This window comes from Anguilla rostrata, chromosome 8 (genome assembly GCF_018555375.3).
Source record: "Anguilla rostrata isolate EN2019 chromosome 8, ASM1855537v3, whole genome shotgun sequence".
Taxonomy (NCBI): domain Eukaryota; kingdom Metazoa; phylum Chordata; class Actinopteri; order Anguilliformes; family Anguillidae; genus Anguilla; species Anguilla rostrata.
Genome location: NC_057940.1, coordinates 11046125 through 11065416, shown reverse-complemented (window position 1 = coordinate 11065416; position 19292 = coordinate 11046125). Strand labels below are relative to the sequence as shown.

General features: G+C 47.0%; 1 protein-coding gene across 4 annotated transcripts; it reads right to left on the bottom strand.

The window, feature by feature from the left end:
• Positions 1-6884: 6884 nt before the first annotated feature.
• LOC135260790 (protein SSXT-like) lies at positions 6885-19217 on the bottom strand. 4 transcript variants are annotated; one of them, XM_064346331.1, is made up of 11 exons: positions 18782-19217; positions 17416-17492; positions 16951-17035; positions 15495-15527; positions 13423-13561; positions 12858-13097; positions 12236-12403; positions 11538-11615; positions 11238-11369; positions 9623-9753; positions 6885-8798 (listed from the first exon to the last, which is right to left on the bottom strand). In XM_064346331.1, exons 1-11 carry the CDS (start codon positions 18848-18850, stop codon positions 8772-8774), a joined length of 1179 nt encoding a protein of 392 aa, XP_064202401.1. In that variant the 5' UTR covers positions 18851-19217; the 3' UTR covers positions 6885-8771. The 4 variants fall into 4 exon arrangements, with proteins under 4 accessions (XP_064202401.1, XP_064202400.1, XP_064202403.1 ...); XM_064346330.1 differs by having other exon boundaries at positions 15495-15530; positions 18782-19213; XM_064346333.1 differs by lacking the exon at positions 18782-19217 and adding an exon at positions 18602-18737 and having other exon boundaries at positions 15495-15530.
• Between the last annotated feature and the right edge of the window lie 75 nt (positions 19218-19292).

Here is a 19292-nt window from a genome sequence, read left to right as displayed (position 1 = left end):
TACGCAAAAAAAAAAAGGAAAATAAATCCCCTGTTGTTTAGTTCAAGGACACACAAATATTTTATTTGGTCTATGTGCTCGCCTAATCTCAATACTAATTATTCTAAAGAAACAGAAATACTGTATGCAAACCACAGCCATGAAATTGAATATTAACTTGTATTTGCTTAGCATCCCCTGATTTAAGCAGGTGGTCATGACAATTCTCGGAAAGGATGGACTCTATTTTTTAATGAATAATGTGAAAGCAGAATCGTTCAGTGAAAGAGAATCAATTTTCAGGAATTATCGAGCGCAATGCACAGTGTGCAATTTGCTAAAAAACAAACAAACAAAAAAAAACCATACATTTAAATGATGCATATGAATACATATACACTAGCACATGCAACAAATGGATTTACTGATCGCCTCACGTAACACAACAAAACAACACCAAGGACAAACAATGCTCTGGACGCTGCTATTGTTAGACCCTGTTAGGCCACAGAAATAGCCACGTCGCAATGAGACGTGCGCGTACGTGGGCTAATTCAGGGCCTTTTTTTAGGCTGGCCGGTACGGTGGCTCAGGCTAACGTCACTGGGCCCCGTTGGGTCGTTGCCGTGGCAAACGTGCCCCCGACTGGCTCAGACCCCTCCGGTCCTTGGCGAGCCTCCAGAGCGGGGCGGGGCGGGGCGGCGCGCGGGCGGGGCGGCACGGCGGCGGCGTCCGGCTGGAAGCACACATTGCGCGCAGCGGGAACCCGCCAGGCCGGCGGCCCGCGGGCGGGAGGGACGCTCAAGGACGAGCGGAACTGGGACAAAGCCGCTCGCGTTCCCCCAGCTGTGGCACGGGCTGCCGAAGAACTTCACATTTTTTATTTATTTATTTATTTATTTTTTTTGACACCGCTGGTAAATTAGCACCGCTAGATCCCGTAGAAGCTTCCAGATTAGGCACCGCGGGTACGTGAGGAGGCGCACTACGGAGAGGCACGGAGGAGCTCGCCAACAATGAGCTCGCCGGCCAATGATGCCGGACCGGAAATTGTGCTCTTGTAAATACTGAGGGAACGAAAAATTCATAAATATGAATGGGTCTCATCGCAAAGCTGCACCAGATTTTGCCACAGGCAATGACGAGAGACACAATGGAAAAATGCCAAATGGCTTTACCCCCCAAACGACTGAACCTATCCTATATGACAGGTGTCTAGCCAGCCGGACAGGTAAAACCAAAGCAACCTTCATATTTTATGAAGCTGTCGGTATACATCATGGTTACGGTATCACAGAATGTTCTAGTCACATTTCTGTGATGTTATTGTTATTTTTCCCAAGCTCTGTCACATAGGGACTAACTAAATTGGAAGAATACACACACACACACACATGCGCACGCACACACACACACACACACACGCACGCAACACACACACACGCGCACACACACACACACACACTCACACTCACACACACACACACACACACAGCATGATCAACCAGAGCTCATCGATTCGGGGCTCCACACAGAGCCGTAATGGACGCCGTCGACCGGGGGACGCCTCCTCGTCTCGGCCAATGGCGGCGCGCGGACGGCGCGCTTATCGTTTTTAGAGCAGCGGGGCCCGCCACGCGCCCGCGTCTGCCCGCGCGGCGGCGGCGGCGGCGGCGGGCGCCGCGCCTCAATCCGCCACCCCGGGTTAATGTCTCACCGGAGGCCCGGGGGGAACGATCGATGTTCTCATTTCCGCGGAACGGGGCGCGGCGAGGCCCGGCACGCGAGGGACTCTAATTCAGGCGCGTCCCCCCCCCCCCCCGCCGAGCCCGCGCCGTATCGATCGCTCGCACGCGGGACTGCGTGCTCCGCAGAGACACGGGTCTATCTAAGTCCTACGGGGGGGACAAGGGTCCCAGAGTCAGGCTCAGTGGAGATTCCCCCCTTCCCCTCCCCAAAATAAAGAAATAAACCAAATAAAACTTAACAATAATTTAACTGAAGGGAAGTATGTATTTGGTGTACTTCATTTTACAGTACGCTCACATATTTTGAAACAGAAGGTAAGTAGATATTTCAGCTACATTACTTTGTTTTATGTCGACCGTAACGTTTTTAAATTGTATGAGTGTTTTTTTTACTCCCGATTTTTCTCTATGTCCTTCCCGCTGGTGCACAAAATCACGTGATCAAGGTCTTACTGCCTGGGAGTGATCCTGAAAAGCATGCTGCACGGTGACCGACTGTATTTTTGCGCATGTTGTTTGGAAGAAAAACACAACAGTTTACAGAGAGTTTAGAGAGAGCTAGAGGACAACAGCAGAATAAGCAATCGGTTCATAGGCTGCAGCGCAAATCTGACAAATGTATGCCCGTGGTGTAAAGGCCAAAGAGCTAGTACATTAGAGCATCCCAGGCAATTTCCTACAAGACCTCTTGAGTGGATAATACTAGCATATGAATTAAGACTTTTAGAGAAAAACAAATCAATAAGGAGAGTTTGAGACAGAGAGAGAGGGGGAGAGGAGAGTGGGAGAGATAGAGACAGAGAAGGGTAGAGAGAGAGAGAGAGAGAGAGAGATGCATTTTTATGGATTTGTTGCTTTCTCCAAATGCAGGGACGGGGATCGATATAACCTTGCTGTTTGACAAACATAGCTCTGATGTCTAACATTTATTAGCAGACATGTGGGACATCGCTCCTTTGTTCAGCTTTGGCTGTAACCCTGGGCAACCGTGACTCACACGCACACGTCCACATGCCAGTCCGGCAGGTGTTTACGCAAGCCTTTCAGGTGCGATACATTCCTCCATGCCACTGCAACCAACAACACCCTGTAGCTGGGATTTGAACCTAAAACCTTCCTGCTCACAGCCCCTTATTGGTTCCCTGACTGCCACTCCCCTTGTTCAGAAAAGACATGTCCAGTGATAGGTAAAAGTACCTGAGGGTATTACACACTCATTGATTGTATTTAAAAAAAACACACTTTTTATAAACAAAATAATGTTGGTAGAGCAGTCAGGATTAGGGTTTGCCTGGCGGTTCAAATTGTTTGGATTCAAAAAAGATAAACTAGAAGAGAGAGATTAAGAACTCCCAAAGTTGTGAGGCACACTAGTGTCTATACAGCCAGTGCAATACCCTGTGTGCTACTGGACCTGAACAAAAAAGACAAAAAAGAGGTTGAAAAAAAGAAGACAAACCATATAGATTTAAGATTGTTTAGCTTGGGGGGGGGGGGGGGACTCACACCCCTTGCTCATTTGTGTTTTTATTTGGTCATCTTCGATCGGTTCGCGTCACGCAGAACCGCCCTTTATTAGGTTATCTTCGACCACGCCGCACAAAGCACTTCCCCCCCAAAAAAAAAAAGAGAGAGAGAGAGACTCATTACAGAGCCACACAGCTTATTGACTGGCGCAGCCGCGTTTGCGCCGGGCGGTAATGGCTGCAGCAGGCGCTTCATCGCTGGAGCGAAGGTAAATGGACGGCGGGCGATGGAACGGCTCACCGTCGCGAGGATTTATTACGAGCCATCATTCCCACTCCCATCTGTCCGCATAACCGGCCAGATCGGCAAGCGGACGGCGGGGAGAGGAGGGGAAAGGGGGGGGTGGGGGGGAGGAGGGGGTGTTAGACGAGCAGACCCCGTCACCCTGCAGCCTCCCGCCCCCAGCCCCCCCTCGCCGCCCCCCCCCCCCCCCCCCCAGCCCCCCCACGCCCCCCCCGCACCCTCTCCGGCCCCCAGGGTGTCGCTCCGGTGCAGGCAGGCCTTGTTTTGCTCCATTTATTCGGCGTGACACATCTCCAATTAGCTGGAGAAGGTAGTGCATTTCCACATAACCACCTCTTATTCCTCCCCGAAGGATTGTGTCACACTCGTTAGTAAAAACCCGACCAGCTTTTTCACCTCTCCGCCACCGCCGCCGTGTAATTGCCGCTTTGATTATCTGCCGGATCCGGGGAAAAAAAACGCTTTGATGTGAGGGGGTTTCGTTTTTTTTTTCTACACCCAAAAAATATTGAGCGTGCAATCTCAGACGGTACCCGTGTTTACAGAGAGAAGACGGTAGATCATGTATATAAATAATGCGCACAGACACACGCACACGCACATAATTATAGGTCCGTACATCATAAAATGAAGTGGACAGTTGTCTGCTACTGCTCTGAGCCATCCTAAAGCTCAAAAAGGGAGGAGGCCGCTGTTTTTCCCTTTCTACGAAATCACATCAACTGTAACGATTCCCAATAACTGTGTTAAAAGAACGGCTAGAGCACAAGACGACGGCAAACGGAGCTTTTGAAAGGACGGACAGCGTGAGCGCTGTGGGAGAGCGCGTGCCGGCTCGATGGGCGCGGCGGGCAGACCGAGCGCTTCAGCCGAACCGTCTACGCGGGCACGTTTTGGGGCGCCGTGCTGCGCCGGCCGGGTGCTCTCTCAGCGGTCCGGACGGCCCGTCCCGCACGCGGCACCCCGACGCGTCAGCTGACCCGCCGCGAAGACCCAGGACCGCGCGTTTTCGATACGCCGTCCGACATTCCTGCGCCTCCTTCAGCGCCTCCTTTAAAAACGGTTTCCACGGCGCGCACGTCCGTCAGAGGCGCCCCTAAGAGTCGCCCGGAAGGAACCCAACAATCCCCGGCCCCCCCCCCCCCCCGCAAAGGGAGGCCTGACGGCGTCTGCGCAGCTGAGGCCGAGGCTGGAGCTGAAGGCGGCGGGGGGGCCGATGGGGGGTTTGGGGGGGCGGGGGGGGCGCGCAGGGGGGCCCTGCAGCAGCTGGGCAGGGTGGAAGAGGGCAGCTGTGAAGCAGCAGGGCTGAGGCGGCGGGAGACGCCGAGAGACGGGACCAGCGCTACGCCGCGCCCAAACTACCGGGGCGACCCGCCCCCCCCCCCCCCCCCACAACCCCCCCTCCACTCCGCTCACAGCCGCCAACACATCCCAGTCACATGGCGCGGCTGCACATCTGCCACGCCATCTGCATCCCGCTCCCTTAAGTGACAAGTGGCCCCTCGCTCTGAGGGGGGTGTGTGGGGGGGGTTGTTGGGTGTAAACGCGCTCTGGAATGGAAGGAAGACAGCTGTGTCGTGGAGCACGTCTGTACGGGCGGGGCACGGCGGGGGGGAGGGGGGCTCCAACTGCGGCAGGATTCACACACACACACACACACACACGCACACACACACACCCCGTACCGTGCGCCAAACCGCAGTGACACACCCCCAAACTGACCGTGCGCATCCTCCACCCTCCGGAACACACAGAAATACTGAGTGTGTTAACCAGACACAAAAATATATATCGGGTTCATTTTTCCCATCATTGGGGAAGTTTAGATCCATTTATTACACACTGATATTAATGCCAACCGTTCATTGGAATCCATTCTAGCCGTAGGACTGCCCCTGACCTTGCTCTTCACCATGTTAACAAGCCGGCCGTATGATGCAATCCACACTGCAGTCGAGTTGGTGACTGACTCTAAACCTAGAGTCTTTGCTTAACATTACATGCCTCCAGTATATCTGAGCCAGATGTGTTGAGTCTTCGCTTAACATTACGTGCCTCCAGTCTACCTGAGCCAGATGTGTTGAGTCTGTTTCACTTTATGCACTTAGCCCACTCCAGTCAGACGGGTTGATGGAAGCTTGCCCGTTATCGTTTTTTGTTCACCTAACAAACGGAAGTTATGAAGGAATGCTTTGCTTGCAGGTGTTATTGTAAACTACACACACCTCCCTTATATTTATGTGAAAAGCTCCGTTTACACACAGAGCAATTTGTTCTTTGTGGTCACGTTTCCATCTGCATCTATCCAATTAACCGAAATACCCACGTAAATGCTAGATTTTACGGCCCAGATGTTGGCGATGGCACTTCGCTTCATTTTTCCCCAGCATAACAGTGACTGATTAATGCATTTTTAATGCTAAAATTCCATATTAAAAAGACATATTTTAATTAAAATTAGTTGGTGATGAATGGCTAGTTGATGACTCAGACTAATTAATATGTTAATCGGTACAGCCCTTATTTATATATATATATATATATATATGCATACACATATTCACGTATATACATATACACACACACACACACACAAACACATAAATGCACATATACTGCTTGCTATTGGCAGCCCGTGCGCCCAGCTGCAGCCTGGATTTGTGAGGCCTGAGGATTGGCTCTGTGCGCCGGTGGCTGATGCTGAAGCATGCGGAACGCGGAGTCTGGGACAGCTCTGCTCTGGCGCCCGAGGAGACGCGGGGTCTCGCAGGGGTTTGGGGCCACATGCGTGACACCAGATCAGGTAGGCCCCACGGCGCACCCGCGGACTGATCCCCAATCAGCCCGTGACCCATCTGCAAGAGGGGCCCCCCGGGGGGGGGTTGCTCTCTTCCCACTCCCCACTCCCTCACCGACCCCGGCTCCGGAGGGGCGCTGCCAGGCACGAAGAGCGCCAATTAAAACGCGGCCGCCACAACAGCGCTGCCGGACATGGCCGACCCGGCGTGGAGATTACGGTCCGCTGGCACCCTTTTCTGGAGTTAGCCACCTCTGCAGCACCCGCTGCGCACACGCCCATACTAATGCTTACCGCATATTTCCATGGGCCCAAATACTGCTTTTTGGTAATGTATGCAGTTTTACACAGGACATGCTTCGCCGACTCATGGCAGTTACAAAATCGTGTTTGCAGTCAGGTGGAATGGTGCAAGTCAGAGAAAATCCCCCATTCAGACATTTCCATAGCAAAATGCAGAAAAAGGCCCCAATTATTCTCCATTCTTTTTTCCTTGTCATTTCACCATAACGCTGTTGTATATCTGAGAGAACAGACAAGCAGGCATTCGCTCTTTTTCTAACTTCACAAAACAACACGCCAGAACAGAATGAGAAAAAAAAATCACAATAATTTATTTCATGTTTTTGTTCATATCCAGTGACAAGTTTACATTGTGACAAAAGTAAAAAAAAAAAAAAAAACTACAACAAAATATAAAGAGGGGGAAAACTGGTGGTCATGACACCCACGAGCTGGTGGTCTTGGAAGCTGCTTTAAGCTACACAGAACATGTCTGTCCCCATCAAACGCACGCCATCGACATGATTCCTCATCGTTTGACACTAGCCCCGATGTATTTTAAGTACTTTAACTCCTCAGATAAAGTACTACACATACAAAGATGGCTAATTTTTAAAAGATAATTTACAAAGAAACGTATTACTAACCAAAATGCATGATCGTATAAATGACTTTTTTCTGAATATCAGTGAAATGGATGTTTCCTGTAAAATGTAGTCTGCAGGAATGTTCCTGGTGCCGGAAGGGTTAAAGGGTTTTAAATACTCATAATGGACACGTTGGGTCCACAGGGAACGCCCACCTGTGGACACAGTGGGGAGCGTGGAAGCTGAAAGCAGCAGCAATAATACAATGTGGGGGGCGGGGCTGGGGTATGGTGGGGTGCAGTGGAGTTTCACAGTTCTAGTGCCTAGTTTAGGAAAAATGCATGTCCAAAACCGGTCAATCAGCAGTCCACATTCAAAGGACGGCTATGATTGCTATGGAAAATGTCTTAAAAAATAACTTCACTTGACCTACGAATGCATATAAATTCTGGATAAAGATTTTTTTCCAAGTTTTTGAGAAAAAACAAAAAACAAAACAAAAGCAAAGACACAAAGCCCAGGGAAGGGGCACTAGAGACCACAGTATTTCACAGCTCTTCCGATGCTGACTGCTGAACACTTGTGGACTCTCTTTCTTCAGAGCTTTTTAACATTGTTGGAGCCATTGAGAGGAGCAAGCCGCCATTTGTGCAGCATGTGCTTATGCTCGGTACGTCGATAACGCCTTCACTACTAAGGCCTTGACCCCTTTTAGTTGCTGGGATCATGTGACCTGGTCTAGTTGTGGTCGCAGCCAGACAAAATCTGTAAACAAAAAACCTGTAAACTCGTTAAAGGAAAAAAGTTTTTCTTTCAAAATAAAACACAAGAAACAAAAACAACCGGTACTTGTTTACAATTCACTATACAAATTCAGTTCCATCTAAAAGCATAAAATACATTTGTACATTGCTTTTTTTTTTATAACCATGATACAAAATATCTTTTAAGAATGTTACAGACAAAAACGATACTCTGCTCTTGATTATTGCTTCATATAAAAATGGAGAAAGAAAATCGCATTGGATGGGATGTAGCATTGACGGGTCTCATTTCAAACTGAAATAAAAAAACGCTGCTGGTTTCACAATCTGAAATGGAAGGACTTCGGCAGAGGAAGGAGGAGCCTTCCCAATGCCGGGCGCTTCCTGTTTTAAGGCATCGCTGCTTGAAGATCCGTTCGCCCCGAGAACACAAGTGCTTTTCCCGTCGGCACTGAGCGTACGGACCGCGCCTTCTCTCGATCTGAGGAAACGTTCTTCGCCGAAATCTCACTCGCGTTGGGTTGGCGGTCGAATTGAGCGAGACGGGGGTCGTGCGGGAGGGAGGGCTGGACGAGAGACGAGGGCGACTGGGATTCCCGCGAACCGCGCTAAATTTCTCCTCTGTCGCACGGGAACCCGCGAAAACGCAGACGCAATGTTACAAAACGCAAGACTACACATGAACGGGGGGGAGGTGAGGGGTGGGACAGGGGGGCACAATGTGAAATAACAACACAAAACAGTCTCACATTTACAGTCCTAAAAAGGCTCAAACGGTAGCAGCTGAGATGCAGATCCAGGAGTAGAAGGGCGATTAGTGCGTGTTCCAGTCCCCAAACGAGCCTCACTGCTGGTAGCTCCCATACTGAGCCTACGGGCAGTAAGAAGACATGTATTAATGTCACTATAGAGAGTACACACCGGAAGTCTTCTGCATCTTTCTACTCTCATACATATGTATCAACCAAGCTGGTCATAAGGCTAGACGATATCCATGACAGGGACCTCCAACTGTCAGCAGGTTTTTGTGGTTTTCCTTCAACCTTACAATCAGCCGCCAGTTAAGGCATTTCAACTAAATACAAAGTCTCAACTTCCTTAAATAGAAAACAGTAGGAAAATGCCAAATAAATAAGAAATATTAATTAAGTGTAGAAGAATGTGTGTACTCTGAATGCCATGTTTATTGATGCAAATAAAAACCAGCCCAATGTCCAATGGTTTTCTGTTTTACTATGCACCATAAGGCAATTTCAAGTTAACTTTGTGTCAGTTATATTCAATACTATCCAATACATAGACACGCCACCAGAGGGCAGTATAGCATTATGAGTTAGAGAACAGGCATGTAATGTGTTGTCTGTGTGTGTACGTGTGTGTGCACAAGCGCAAGGACAGACAGCACCCATGCGTGGCCAAAGTTAAGGCCTAAAACTCACTCTCTTGCTCTCTTTTTCTATCTCTCTTTCTACCCCATCCTGCTCTCCCTCTCTCCCACCCACCCTCTCCCCTTTCTCTGTGTCCCTTCTTTCCCCTCTCGACCTCTCTCCGCAGCGATCCTCCCTCTCCCGCACGCACAGCGCTAGCGCCCTCAGCAGCCCCGCGAACACGCTGGGACACCTCAGCCCCGAGGCGGTGCGCGTCCCGAAAACGTGGAGCGAACACGCCCGCACCTGCACGCGCTCCTGAGCTCACCTGATCGTAGCCATAGGCGCGCTGCTGCGGCGCCTGGGGCGGGCCGGGCTGGGGGGCTCTGTAGGCGCCGTACTGCTGCCCCTGGCCCTGGGGGTAGTTCTGGTACTGCCCTGGGGGGGCTTGAGACGGGCCTGCGGGCAAGAGGAGGACAGAGGGGTTTAACGCTTTGAAGAGCAGCTTTTCAAATGTCCCCCCTCCCCAAAGTTCTAAGCCAGCGTTCCAAAACTGTTACATCGGCATTAGGATGCTCAGTTAAGAACATTCGCATATTTGTGATTTTAAGCATCATTGCAGGTGATAATTGGGAGTGTCACATTTAAATTTAAAATAAATAAATGTACATTACAATATAAATATTCAACATAAGAGAATGAGAGAATTCTAAGCAGGTGTGACGGGTAATAAATCACAAGGAAAGACAGTGACAAAGTGAAGTTAACTGAATATTTAATTTGCTGTCATTTCATTGACACTCTTTAAAGGGTGAACTTAAAAACACCCTTTTCATACTCATGGCTGGAAGCTAAGGACAGGCACTGAGAGCCCGCAGTCAGACTGAGAGCGTAGCCGTACGGTAAACTTTTAAGAGGCGGTTACAGCGTCCTGTCATTGGCTCGGTTTGTAATTGCGTTCGCTGGTCACCCGTGTCTGAGCGGTATTAATAGCGCGGGCTCCAGGCGGAGTTCGGTGCCCCTCCGACGACGTGTCAAAACTATGAATAGGGCTGCAAATGAACTCAGTGGCACATTTCATTAAACACATTAGACGCGCGCGCGTGACGAAGCCCCCGCAGACCGCGATCGGCGACGCGGGTATCCGCGCAGTGTCCGCGTCCCCCGCTTTTAAAAGTTCACAGACGCAAGTGTCTTTTCGCAGATAAATGTAGCGCTGGTTCAGCGTGCAGTACGTACCACGGTTAGTGTTAATGCAACGCGGAAGGAAAAAGTTACCACCAAGCAACTTCAAAGGTTTCAGAAGCAACAGTGTCAGAAAAAAAGGGCAAATACTGTACCTATAGGTGTACAAGGGCTTGTCATTTGGGCAGTGCCCTCAAAGATACACCCGTTGCACCCTTTACCTATTTAAATTAGTATTCTCAGGTACATCAATAAGGCAACATTGACAGGAAATGTACCTTAGAGAACAAAAACGGACCCCTACCACATCCCTGTTTTCTGACAGTGAGCACTGAGGAAGGTGACTGAGAAGAAAAGGAGTTCACAATCGGCATCAAGAAAAAAATTTAACTGAGCCAATGAGGGGGAAAGGGTAAAATGAAAAGACGACTGAGCCAAACTCCTAGGAAATGCTCACTACCAGAAAATGGCGAATATGCCAAGGGCGTCCAATCAAACACTTCAGCTGGTATTGCTGGGGTCGCTTCAATGTCAGTTCAATAAATTCAAATTCAAACTGATGAACTGAAAAATGCACATAATGTTCCACGAGGATTTTTTCACTCAATGAACTGAATTTCAATTCATTTCCTGATTTGAGTGGAACTGTAATGGAACTGAGCCCAACCCGGTTCACTGAGTTTGTTTCTGTGTGTCCCCCAGAGAAGTGCTGGCAGTGCCCTTTGATTTTGGGCTGCTGTTTAAAGCGGGGTACCCACCGTATCCCTGCTGCTGGCCTGGGTAGCCCTGCTGGCCGGGGTACTGCTGCTGCTGCTGCTGAGGGGGGTAGCCCTGCTGCTGGGGGGGGCCTTGCGGATAGGCCTCCGGCTGACCGCTGTACTGGGAGGTACCTGCAGGGGGAGCACAGGGGCAGGTGAGCGTCAGGCCATGAGAGCGCAACTCCATCCACGGGTCGGTGTGTGGGTCCAGAGTTAGACGACGTGGCCCCTCTTGAGTTACAGGCCCATCTCCCTTACCATTACAGTACTCTAAATGTTAAAAGTTAGGAGTGCTCCTACCTTCTGGGACTCCCTGGCCACCATGACTATACTGCTCCCCATAGTAATCCTCCTGGCCAGGGTACTGCTGGGGGGGTCCTGCACAGGAGACACAGTCGACACAGATGCACAGCTGCGGCTGATTCTATGCACTTAGAGATTGCACTGAATGGTGCTGTACAAGGCTGGGTTTAATTCCATTATCATTCATTATTATTACCATTATATTTAGGGGTGCACAATATGGAAATTACAGGCCCATATCAAAAACCGATATACTATGACTATGAGGGAAAAATGCAACAAATTCTATTTGTCCAACAAAATTGTCCAACTTGCCAACTTTATTATTAAGCAGATAGAAAGAGTTAAGCGCTGCTCAGTCCTTACACACTGGTACAAAAAGATAAATTAACAGATTAAGGTGTGGTTAAGGGTAGCTCATAACTGATAAGGTTAGGACACAGACAAGGGAAACCTGATTCAAGATCAGCATTCCAACTCCATGATTCCAACTCTATGATACAACATAATCTATCTCTGACTGAAGCATTCTGTGATCCAAGCTAGCAGTAACTGTTACTAAGCAGCTTCTTGACTTGAGAGATCTCTCTATAGCATTCCTTGTGAGTTACGTTGGTAAAAATGATAAATGAACAGATGAAGGAGTGGTTCCTGACTGTAAGGAACTGACAGACAGCAGAAGTGTTGCGCCTTACCTTGCTGTGGGGGTCTGTACGGAGGCATAGGCCTCTGTCCCATCACGTGGTTCCCCTGGGTGACCTGTCCCATCATGCCCATGGGGTTCTGCTGGCCCGGGTAGTGCTGTGCGCCTCCCGGGGGCATGCTGTACTGCTGGGAGGGGGGCTGCTGGTGCATCATGGGACCTGGGAACACAAGAGCAAGGCAACCAAATATTCAATTAACATTTTCACTTCCTCAAGTGTTACAAGGCTTTTGTAAAAGCCTTTAAAAAATTTTTTGCCAAACAAATATATCTGAAAATGGTAAATATTAGGAGTGTTAACCTCAGGCTTCACCGCACTAAGATACAATTTAGATTCTTTGTAACAGTTCAATATTTGGCAATCTCACAAATTTTTCTGTAAAACGATCTGATATAGTAATAAACGATCAATATATATGATCCAGCTAACACAATACTGTTCCTATGTACAATAAAACCAAAATGAGATTGGGGAGGAAATGAAACATTTAACAGAAAAAAAAATGGCCTAGCGCAAGTGATGATGAGGTCGGGGATTGTTGCTCTTGGTACCCGATACATGGATCCGGATTGATGGATCGTTACGCGCCTAGTAAATACGGAAGCTCTCTTACTGCTGGTACCTGGGCTGGCCTGCATGTTCATGGGCGGGCGCGGGCCGTAGTTTCCCATTGGCTGACCCTGTGCCATGTTCATCTGGCCCTGGGCGGGGGGCATGCCCTGGGTCGGCGCCACCGCGTGGTTGTACCCCCCCATGGACGCATGCGTGCTGGGCGGGACGTTCATAGAGCTGTTTGGGGGCATATTGGGGGGCTGGCTGGGTCCGGGCCCCTGCATGGGCATGTGGTTGGGTCCTTCAAAGAGAACACAAGAACCCCCTAAAAACCAGTACAGGATGCTCCCCCCGGCCAAAATAACCAAACATGGAATTTGCTCCACTAACATAACACATCTACTACCAACAAATACGTAGTCAGCCTACAAATTTTAAAACATATTAAAATAATGAACTACATCTAAAGAGAGGATATCCCACCCTGGACCAAAAACGAGGCTTTTTGGTTCCCCCAATTCTCCCTCCACTCACTTAACAAGATGCCCCATGGTGATGTCACTATAGTTGGCACCGCTCTAACAACGTTGCTAGGCGACCTGGACAGTCGGCAGGTGGAGGCTTACCGGGCATCTGGCCGTTCATCTGGCCCTGCATGTGGGGCGTGGGGGGCCCCTCCGGGGGCCCGCCGTGGCCGTGGGGGGGCTGTTGGGGCCCGCTCTGGCTCATCCCGCCCGGTCCCATGGGCACGTTCTGGGAGGGGGGCTGCAGACGGAGCAACAACAGGGGGGGCCATAAACCGACTGAGCAGAACATGAGGCAGTGATTACTGACGCTGGCTGCTCTACGGAGAAACAGAGTGATGGAGGGAGAGATGGAGGAAGAAATGCAGACGATGGGATAGGCTATGGCTGAGTGTTACAAAATGGAGAGATAGGAGGATTGAACATGGAGAGAGAAAAAGAAATGAAGTTAAAAAACGATGGAAAGTGATGAGATACCAGGAAACAGAGAAGAGATGGGATGTTAAAAAAATAAACAGTTTTGGAGCTGGATGCTGTGGATGATGGAATGGGTTGTGACTGTCAGACTGATCATAAGAGTAAGATGTTAGTTAGACCCGCATATCTACACATCAAATGCCCCAGAATAGGAGTGCTGATCCTGGATCAGTTCACCCATTTAGCTCATAGCTGATAAGATCAGGATACAGACGAGGGAACCTGATTCCAGATCAGCATTCCAACTCGAAGACACCTGAGAGCCGGACCACAGTACAGGGCTGGACCCCTCCAAAAGCACAGATCTACCCGTGACTAAATCGTTCTGAGATCCAAACTAGCCAGGAATGTTCCCAAGCAACTTCTCGACTTGAAAGGGATTTGCTGTTTTCTAACGGTCTTTCTCACACAGTGTGCGGCTGCTTACATCTCAGAGTACAGAGAAATAAACACACAACTGTTATACACAAATCTGAGGTAAGACAGCCCAGAACTTATGAACTTACAGATGAATTTTTAAGAGCGCAGCTATTTCTTAGTTGTAAATGACTGCTTAAACAGCACAATCATGGAAGCTTAAATAGTTCTAAGTATGTTATTAATTATTTTGAACACATAAATTCCGTAATTATTTAATTAAAAAATAAATAATACTAGTAATACACATGTATATAAATTTGTGAACCTTGTCTAACACTAGCAATTAAAAATGATGAACTCTTCTCCTTGTTCCGTACTTTACATGCATGAAGTACACAGGCACGTTTTTTTTTTTAGGTTGAATGTGACATTAATATTTTTTTACTTCAGTCTAAACACGGACTGGCTACAGCCCAAGTCCTTTTTTCATAGCGTGACCATAAACATGAATTCAACTGAGCTTGAACGACAGGCTGAGGCAACTACAGCCTGGCGGCAAGCCCATTAGTAAGGCTTCTGAGCCAAAATGGAGAAGGCAAACGCTGAACGACTTCATTTGCAGTTGTGTCACAGCACACATTTTGACCAAAACGGGTTCCAGATATCAGCAAAATAATTAAATAAATAAATACATTTTATTATTAGTTTTTCCTGTAGCCTTTGCGGCAGACCGTCAGGCCATCCCCCTCCATCCAGTAAAATTAGTGATGGTCGTCGTTCTCTGCCTGGGCAGGCTTTGGCTGCCTTTGGAGGCCTAAAAATAGACTTGGAAGCCTAAAAATCCATTGGTGCAGTTTTGATGATGTCACACAAATACTTTTACCTTGAATCATAATACCCACTTATGCCCCTCTGCTGACTGACTTCTAAACAGGATTAAAGCCTAGCTTCCTGCACAAGAAGCAGTCAGTCAAGAGGTCACAAGACCCATCAATTCTACACATTAAATTGGCCGAGAGATCTGCTGCCGCCCATCAAGGAAGCTCCTCCATAACTTGATAAACGCTTAGAGACACATTTCAAGGTAGAAGACTTCATGTGACATCAAAACAGTATCAAACTATTCTCGATATCCCACTCATATCATTTCAAATCCGGTTACAAATATTGCCTTTGCAAAAAGGCGACGATTACAACAATCTGCAGTATCGCTAACTCCTCCCACCCACCCGTGCCCCTGACCCGTACCCCATCCCAGCCAATGGCGGAAGACCCTGCATATTTTTACACATGTAGCACGATCAAAATCATCTGTGGTCACTTCTGCAAATACTCACTTCATGCTTAACCTCTGTGGTGGGGGACTCAGACTTCTGAAATCAAGTACAGAAAATCTGGGTGAACAATAACCCTCGGTCAAAGGGTGAAATGACGGCATCGCGGAATTCTGCTACATCACACTGACATTGCGCCTTTGTGCACAGCACCATTCTTTATGCATTGGCCATCTTCCTTCTCCTAGGAAAGTGATCCTCAACTCTGGTCCTGGACACCCCCAAAGGGTCAGATGGTGTTTTCGTTACTTTCAAAAATCATCATATAATATACACTCCCAAGAAACCAGCTGAGGTGAGCTTGCTGTGTAAACTCTCAGCTGACCTATCAGGAGCTGAGTAATAAAAATCAAAAGACCCTGCAGGATCAGAGTTGAGGACCGTTGTCCTAGAACGTTCCATTCATAAAGTCTGACGGAATACACAGACTCAATAACATTCCAACATTGCCTTTCCACGCTATAGCTGAAGTGCTAGCTCTACAATACTGTGAATGGATTTGCAGCTACGCAAGACACAAAATGAATGCACCCACTGGTGCTATGTGACTGTGCACTTCATACAGGTTAAGACAAAAAGGAACAACGACATGGACAGGAACAGACACAAATTTCCTCAAATCGTTTTTTCGTTTGGGTTGTCTGTGAGCTCTTCTCGTAGGCCATTTATAATGTTTCTGGAGAAAAGAAAATTATTTTAAAAAGAACATTTTGGGCAACAGCATGCAAATCTGTACTTTTCCACCCACTCAGAAGAACATTCACAAAGGAAGGCACCATCTGCGGCAGTTCTGCTCATAATGGGTGAGAAATACCAATTCAAAATACGAACCCCAAATGTGTTCGATTCAGACAGATCTATGTTTTAATACTGTACACAATGATACTGATAAGGACAGAGGAATATACTGATATACTGCTAGAGTGCAAATATGTAGGATATGTGTGGTGAAATGGGGGGGGGGGGTTGACGTAGGGTTTCTGGACTTCACACTTTGTTTCCATAAATTACCCTGGATCAAATTAGCAAATTAGCTGAATGCACTACAAAAATACATTGTACACCGGGACACATTAACAATCAGCCGCAATTCAAAAGCGTACCAATAAATGTAGCTAAAACACAGAATGGTGTAAATGACTGAATTAATCAAAAAATTAAGAGCACAATGTGGGCAAAAAATATTTAAATCTCCTTCAGCTGGTGCAAATGTACTTTGAAGACATCTATGCAGGCTAAACTGGGCCCGGATTAATATTAATGTTCTGCATACTCATTTGCAGGTATACCTGTGACTTCCTGAAAGACACACACAGGTTAGGCAATATAAACCCTGCATCAAAACCCTACAATGTGTTTGGAGGCCCTTTATTCACTGTGTTGGTGTAAAAATGTGTTACACAGCTAAAAATGAAGAGCAAGTTTGTCCAGTTATAGTTTCCCTGTCATGAATACTCACAGCAGGAAGCAGAGACTGCATGTTCTGATTGGAGTCTGCTATTGTTGCCAGGTAAACTAAGTTTCTGTGTAGCATTTGTTGATACCTGCAAAGGCACAAAAAAAAAGTTTTGCAGAGCCACATTTTGTTAAACCAATTATTTTCCCCCACTAAATGCTGAAACATGGAAACTTGTCAGACCAGAATGCATGCACTACCCTCCAGCACCACACCAATAAAAAGGTGCAAATGGTGTGAAAAATTAACAAAATGCTTAGGCAATCCCAGTCATCATATAAAATAGGCCTCCTAAATTTTATGTTTGCAGAACTTAAATTGGATGCAGTTTTTCATTAAAGCCATGGCTGATGACTTCACAAGCTTGATGATATTCCACAAGTTATTATTAGGGGGACAATTTAGACAAATCAGTTTAATATTTGTACCACACCATTACAATAAAAAACAGAGAGAGTAGCTACTTACTGTGAGCATTCTGCAGTTTTTCCTTTGCTCTGGAAGTCCATGATGCATTGGATGAGATGATTGTTCTCATCTAACAACTAACAGGAAAAAAGACTGCTTAGAAACACAGAAACCTGAAGGCAAACTTAACACACTGATCGCGTTTTTATTAGTGTCATTCATTGTGTGCATGTGGGAAAGGAAACCCATTCAACCCTGAAGGGCAGCTGCTTACATGCCAAGTAACTTACACACATTAATCAAAAAGGTTCGAATAAGTGCTTTAAATGACTTTCCTGCTCGAGAACATGCAAATAGATGGAAACCTGTTTTTCTAGGCGCGTTGCACTTGACAGGACCTGGTGCGTACATGCACAGTGCTAATTTAAGCTTCTTCTCGCGCGCGCGAAACGAACCTCTTCAAATGGAACTTCCCTAACTCACTCCAGCGTTAGCAACTCAAGAAACACCCTAAAGGGTAGTATATTACTGTTGTAGTCTAGTGGATACACTGAACCAGCTAAAAGCTAGGCATGTGTGAACTATGTTCATAAATCATAAATGCATTCAATTATTAAGATAGCTAGCTATCGCTATGCTGCTGATCAGAATGAACCACAATTGAGCAGCTAGCAGGATTACCATTGAGCATACTACTACGTGATTCGACTATTCAATTAGCTAACTTAACTAGGCTTGAAAACAACATTGGTACTAGTGCTTGTGGTATTTTTATTCAACTACTTATGTGTTAGTTTTATACGAATCGTACCCGTTTAAATTGAGATTAAAGTTTTAGCTATAACGATTTGGCCACTTTCGTCCAATATAGCATCAATCATACTGGTTGTCGTACATGTAGCTACATACGTTTTATTTAGTCGAACGCAGACTAAAGCAACCGACTCGTTTTAAAAATGCATTCAAAACCACCTCAATACAAAATACTGAAAACGTGCAGCCGCAAGTTAGCTATATCTAAAGTTATTTTAATTGTACCGCTGCATCTATCACAAGTCATGATGAACAATTGGAAATCGAGCTATTCACAGGGAAAGCAACTAGTCTCAGGGTAGCAAGCTAACAAAGGCAATTCGCCGTTTAGCTGGTTGGATAGCAAGCTAGCTAGCTATCAAGCCACATTAGCAGCGAGGCCTTCATCACATAACAGTAATTTGCTGCAAAAATAAATGTAAATGAGCTATACCTTAATTTCTATTTGGATTTAAAATTTTCACTCTGCTGGCTGGCTAACGCAGCTACTAATCGTGCCTCAAACCCAATCTGTGCGCCAGCAATTGTTCCCAATTCTTTTCCGTTGAGCACGACTTTGTGGAGCTAGCCAGCTAACGCTCCTTAAGATTTTCAACTTAACTAATATAATTACCTTCTGTATTCCTGCCGGCGTTATGTCACCCTTTCCTCGCTGTCTGTGTGCTGCAAACGCCACCGACATTGTAATTATATTTTCTTATTTCTTAAATCACGAAAATATGAAAAATCAACCAAATGCAATTCAACAGAGCTCAAACCACACTGCACGGAACAGATGATGCGATTCTTCAATGTAACAGTCCATGCGAGGGGAGGTTAAGATGCCAATAAAAGAAACAATCAAAATAAAATAATATCAATTATTCTGTGACTATGTGTCCACTTTGATGTGTATTTTGGGTACAAATTAAATGATGATCATGACTCAAAGCGGAATTTGTAAAGGTGTATACTTTTCAAAATTAACCGACTTCCCCGCTCTTAATGATTTGCTCCGAAACCCGACAGACAGCTAAGCAAGGGAGGAAAGTGGTATGTTCTCAAGTGGCGGGATGCACTGGAAGTTTGAACCAACACAAGTAGCTAGCAACATTCAAGACATAGTCCGTTTTTTGCATGCATAA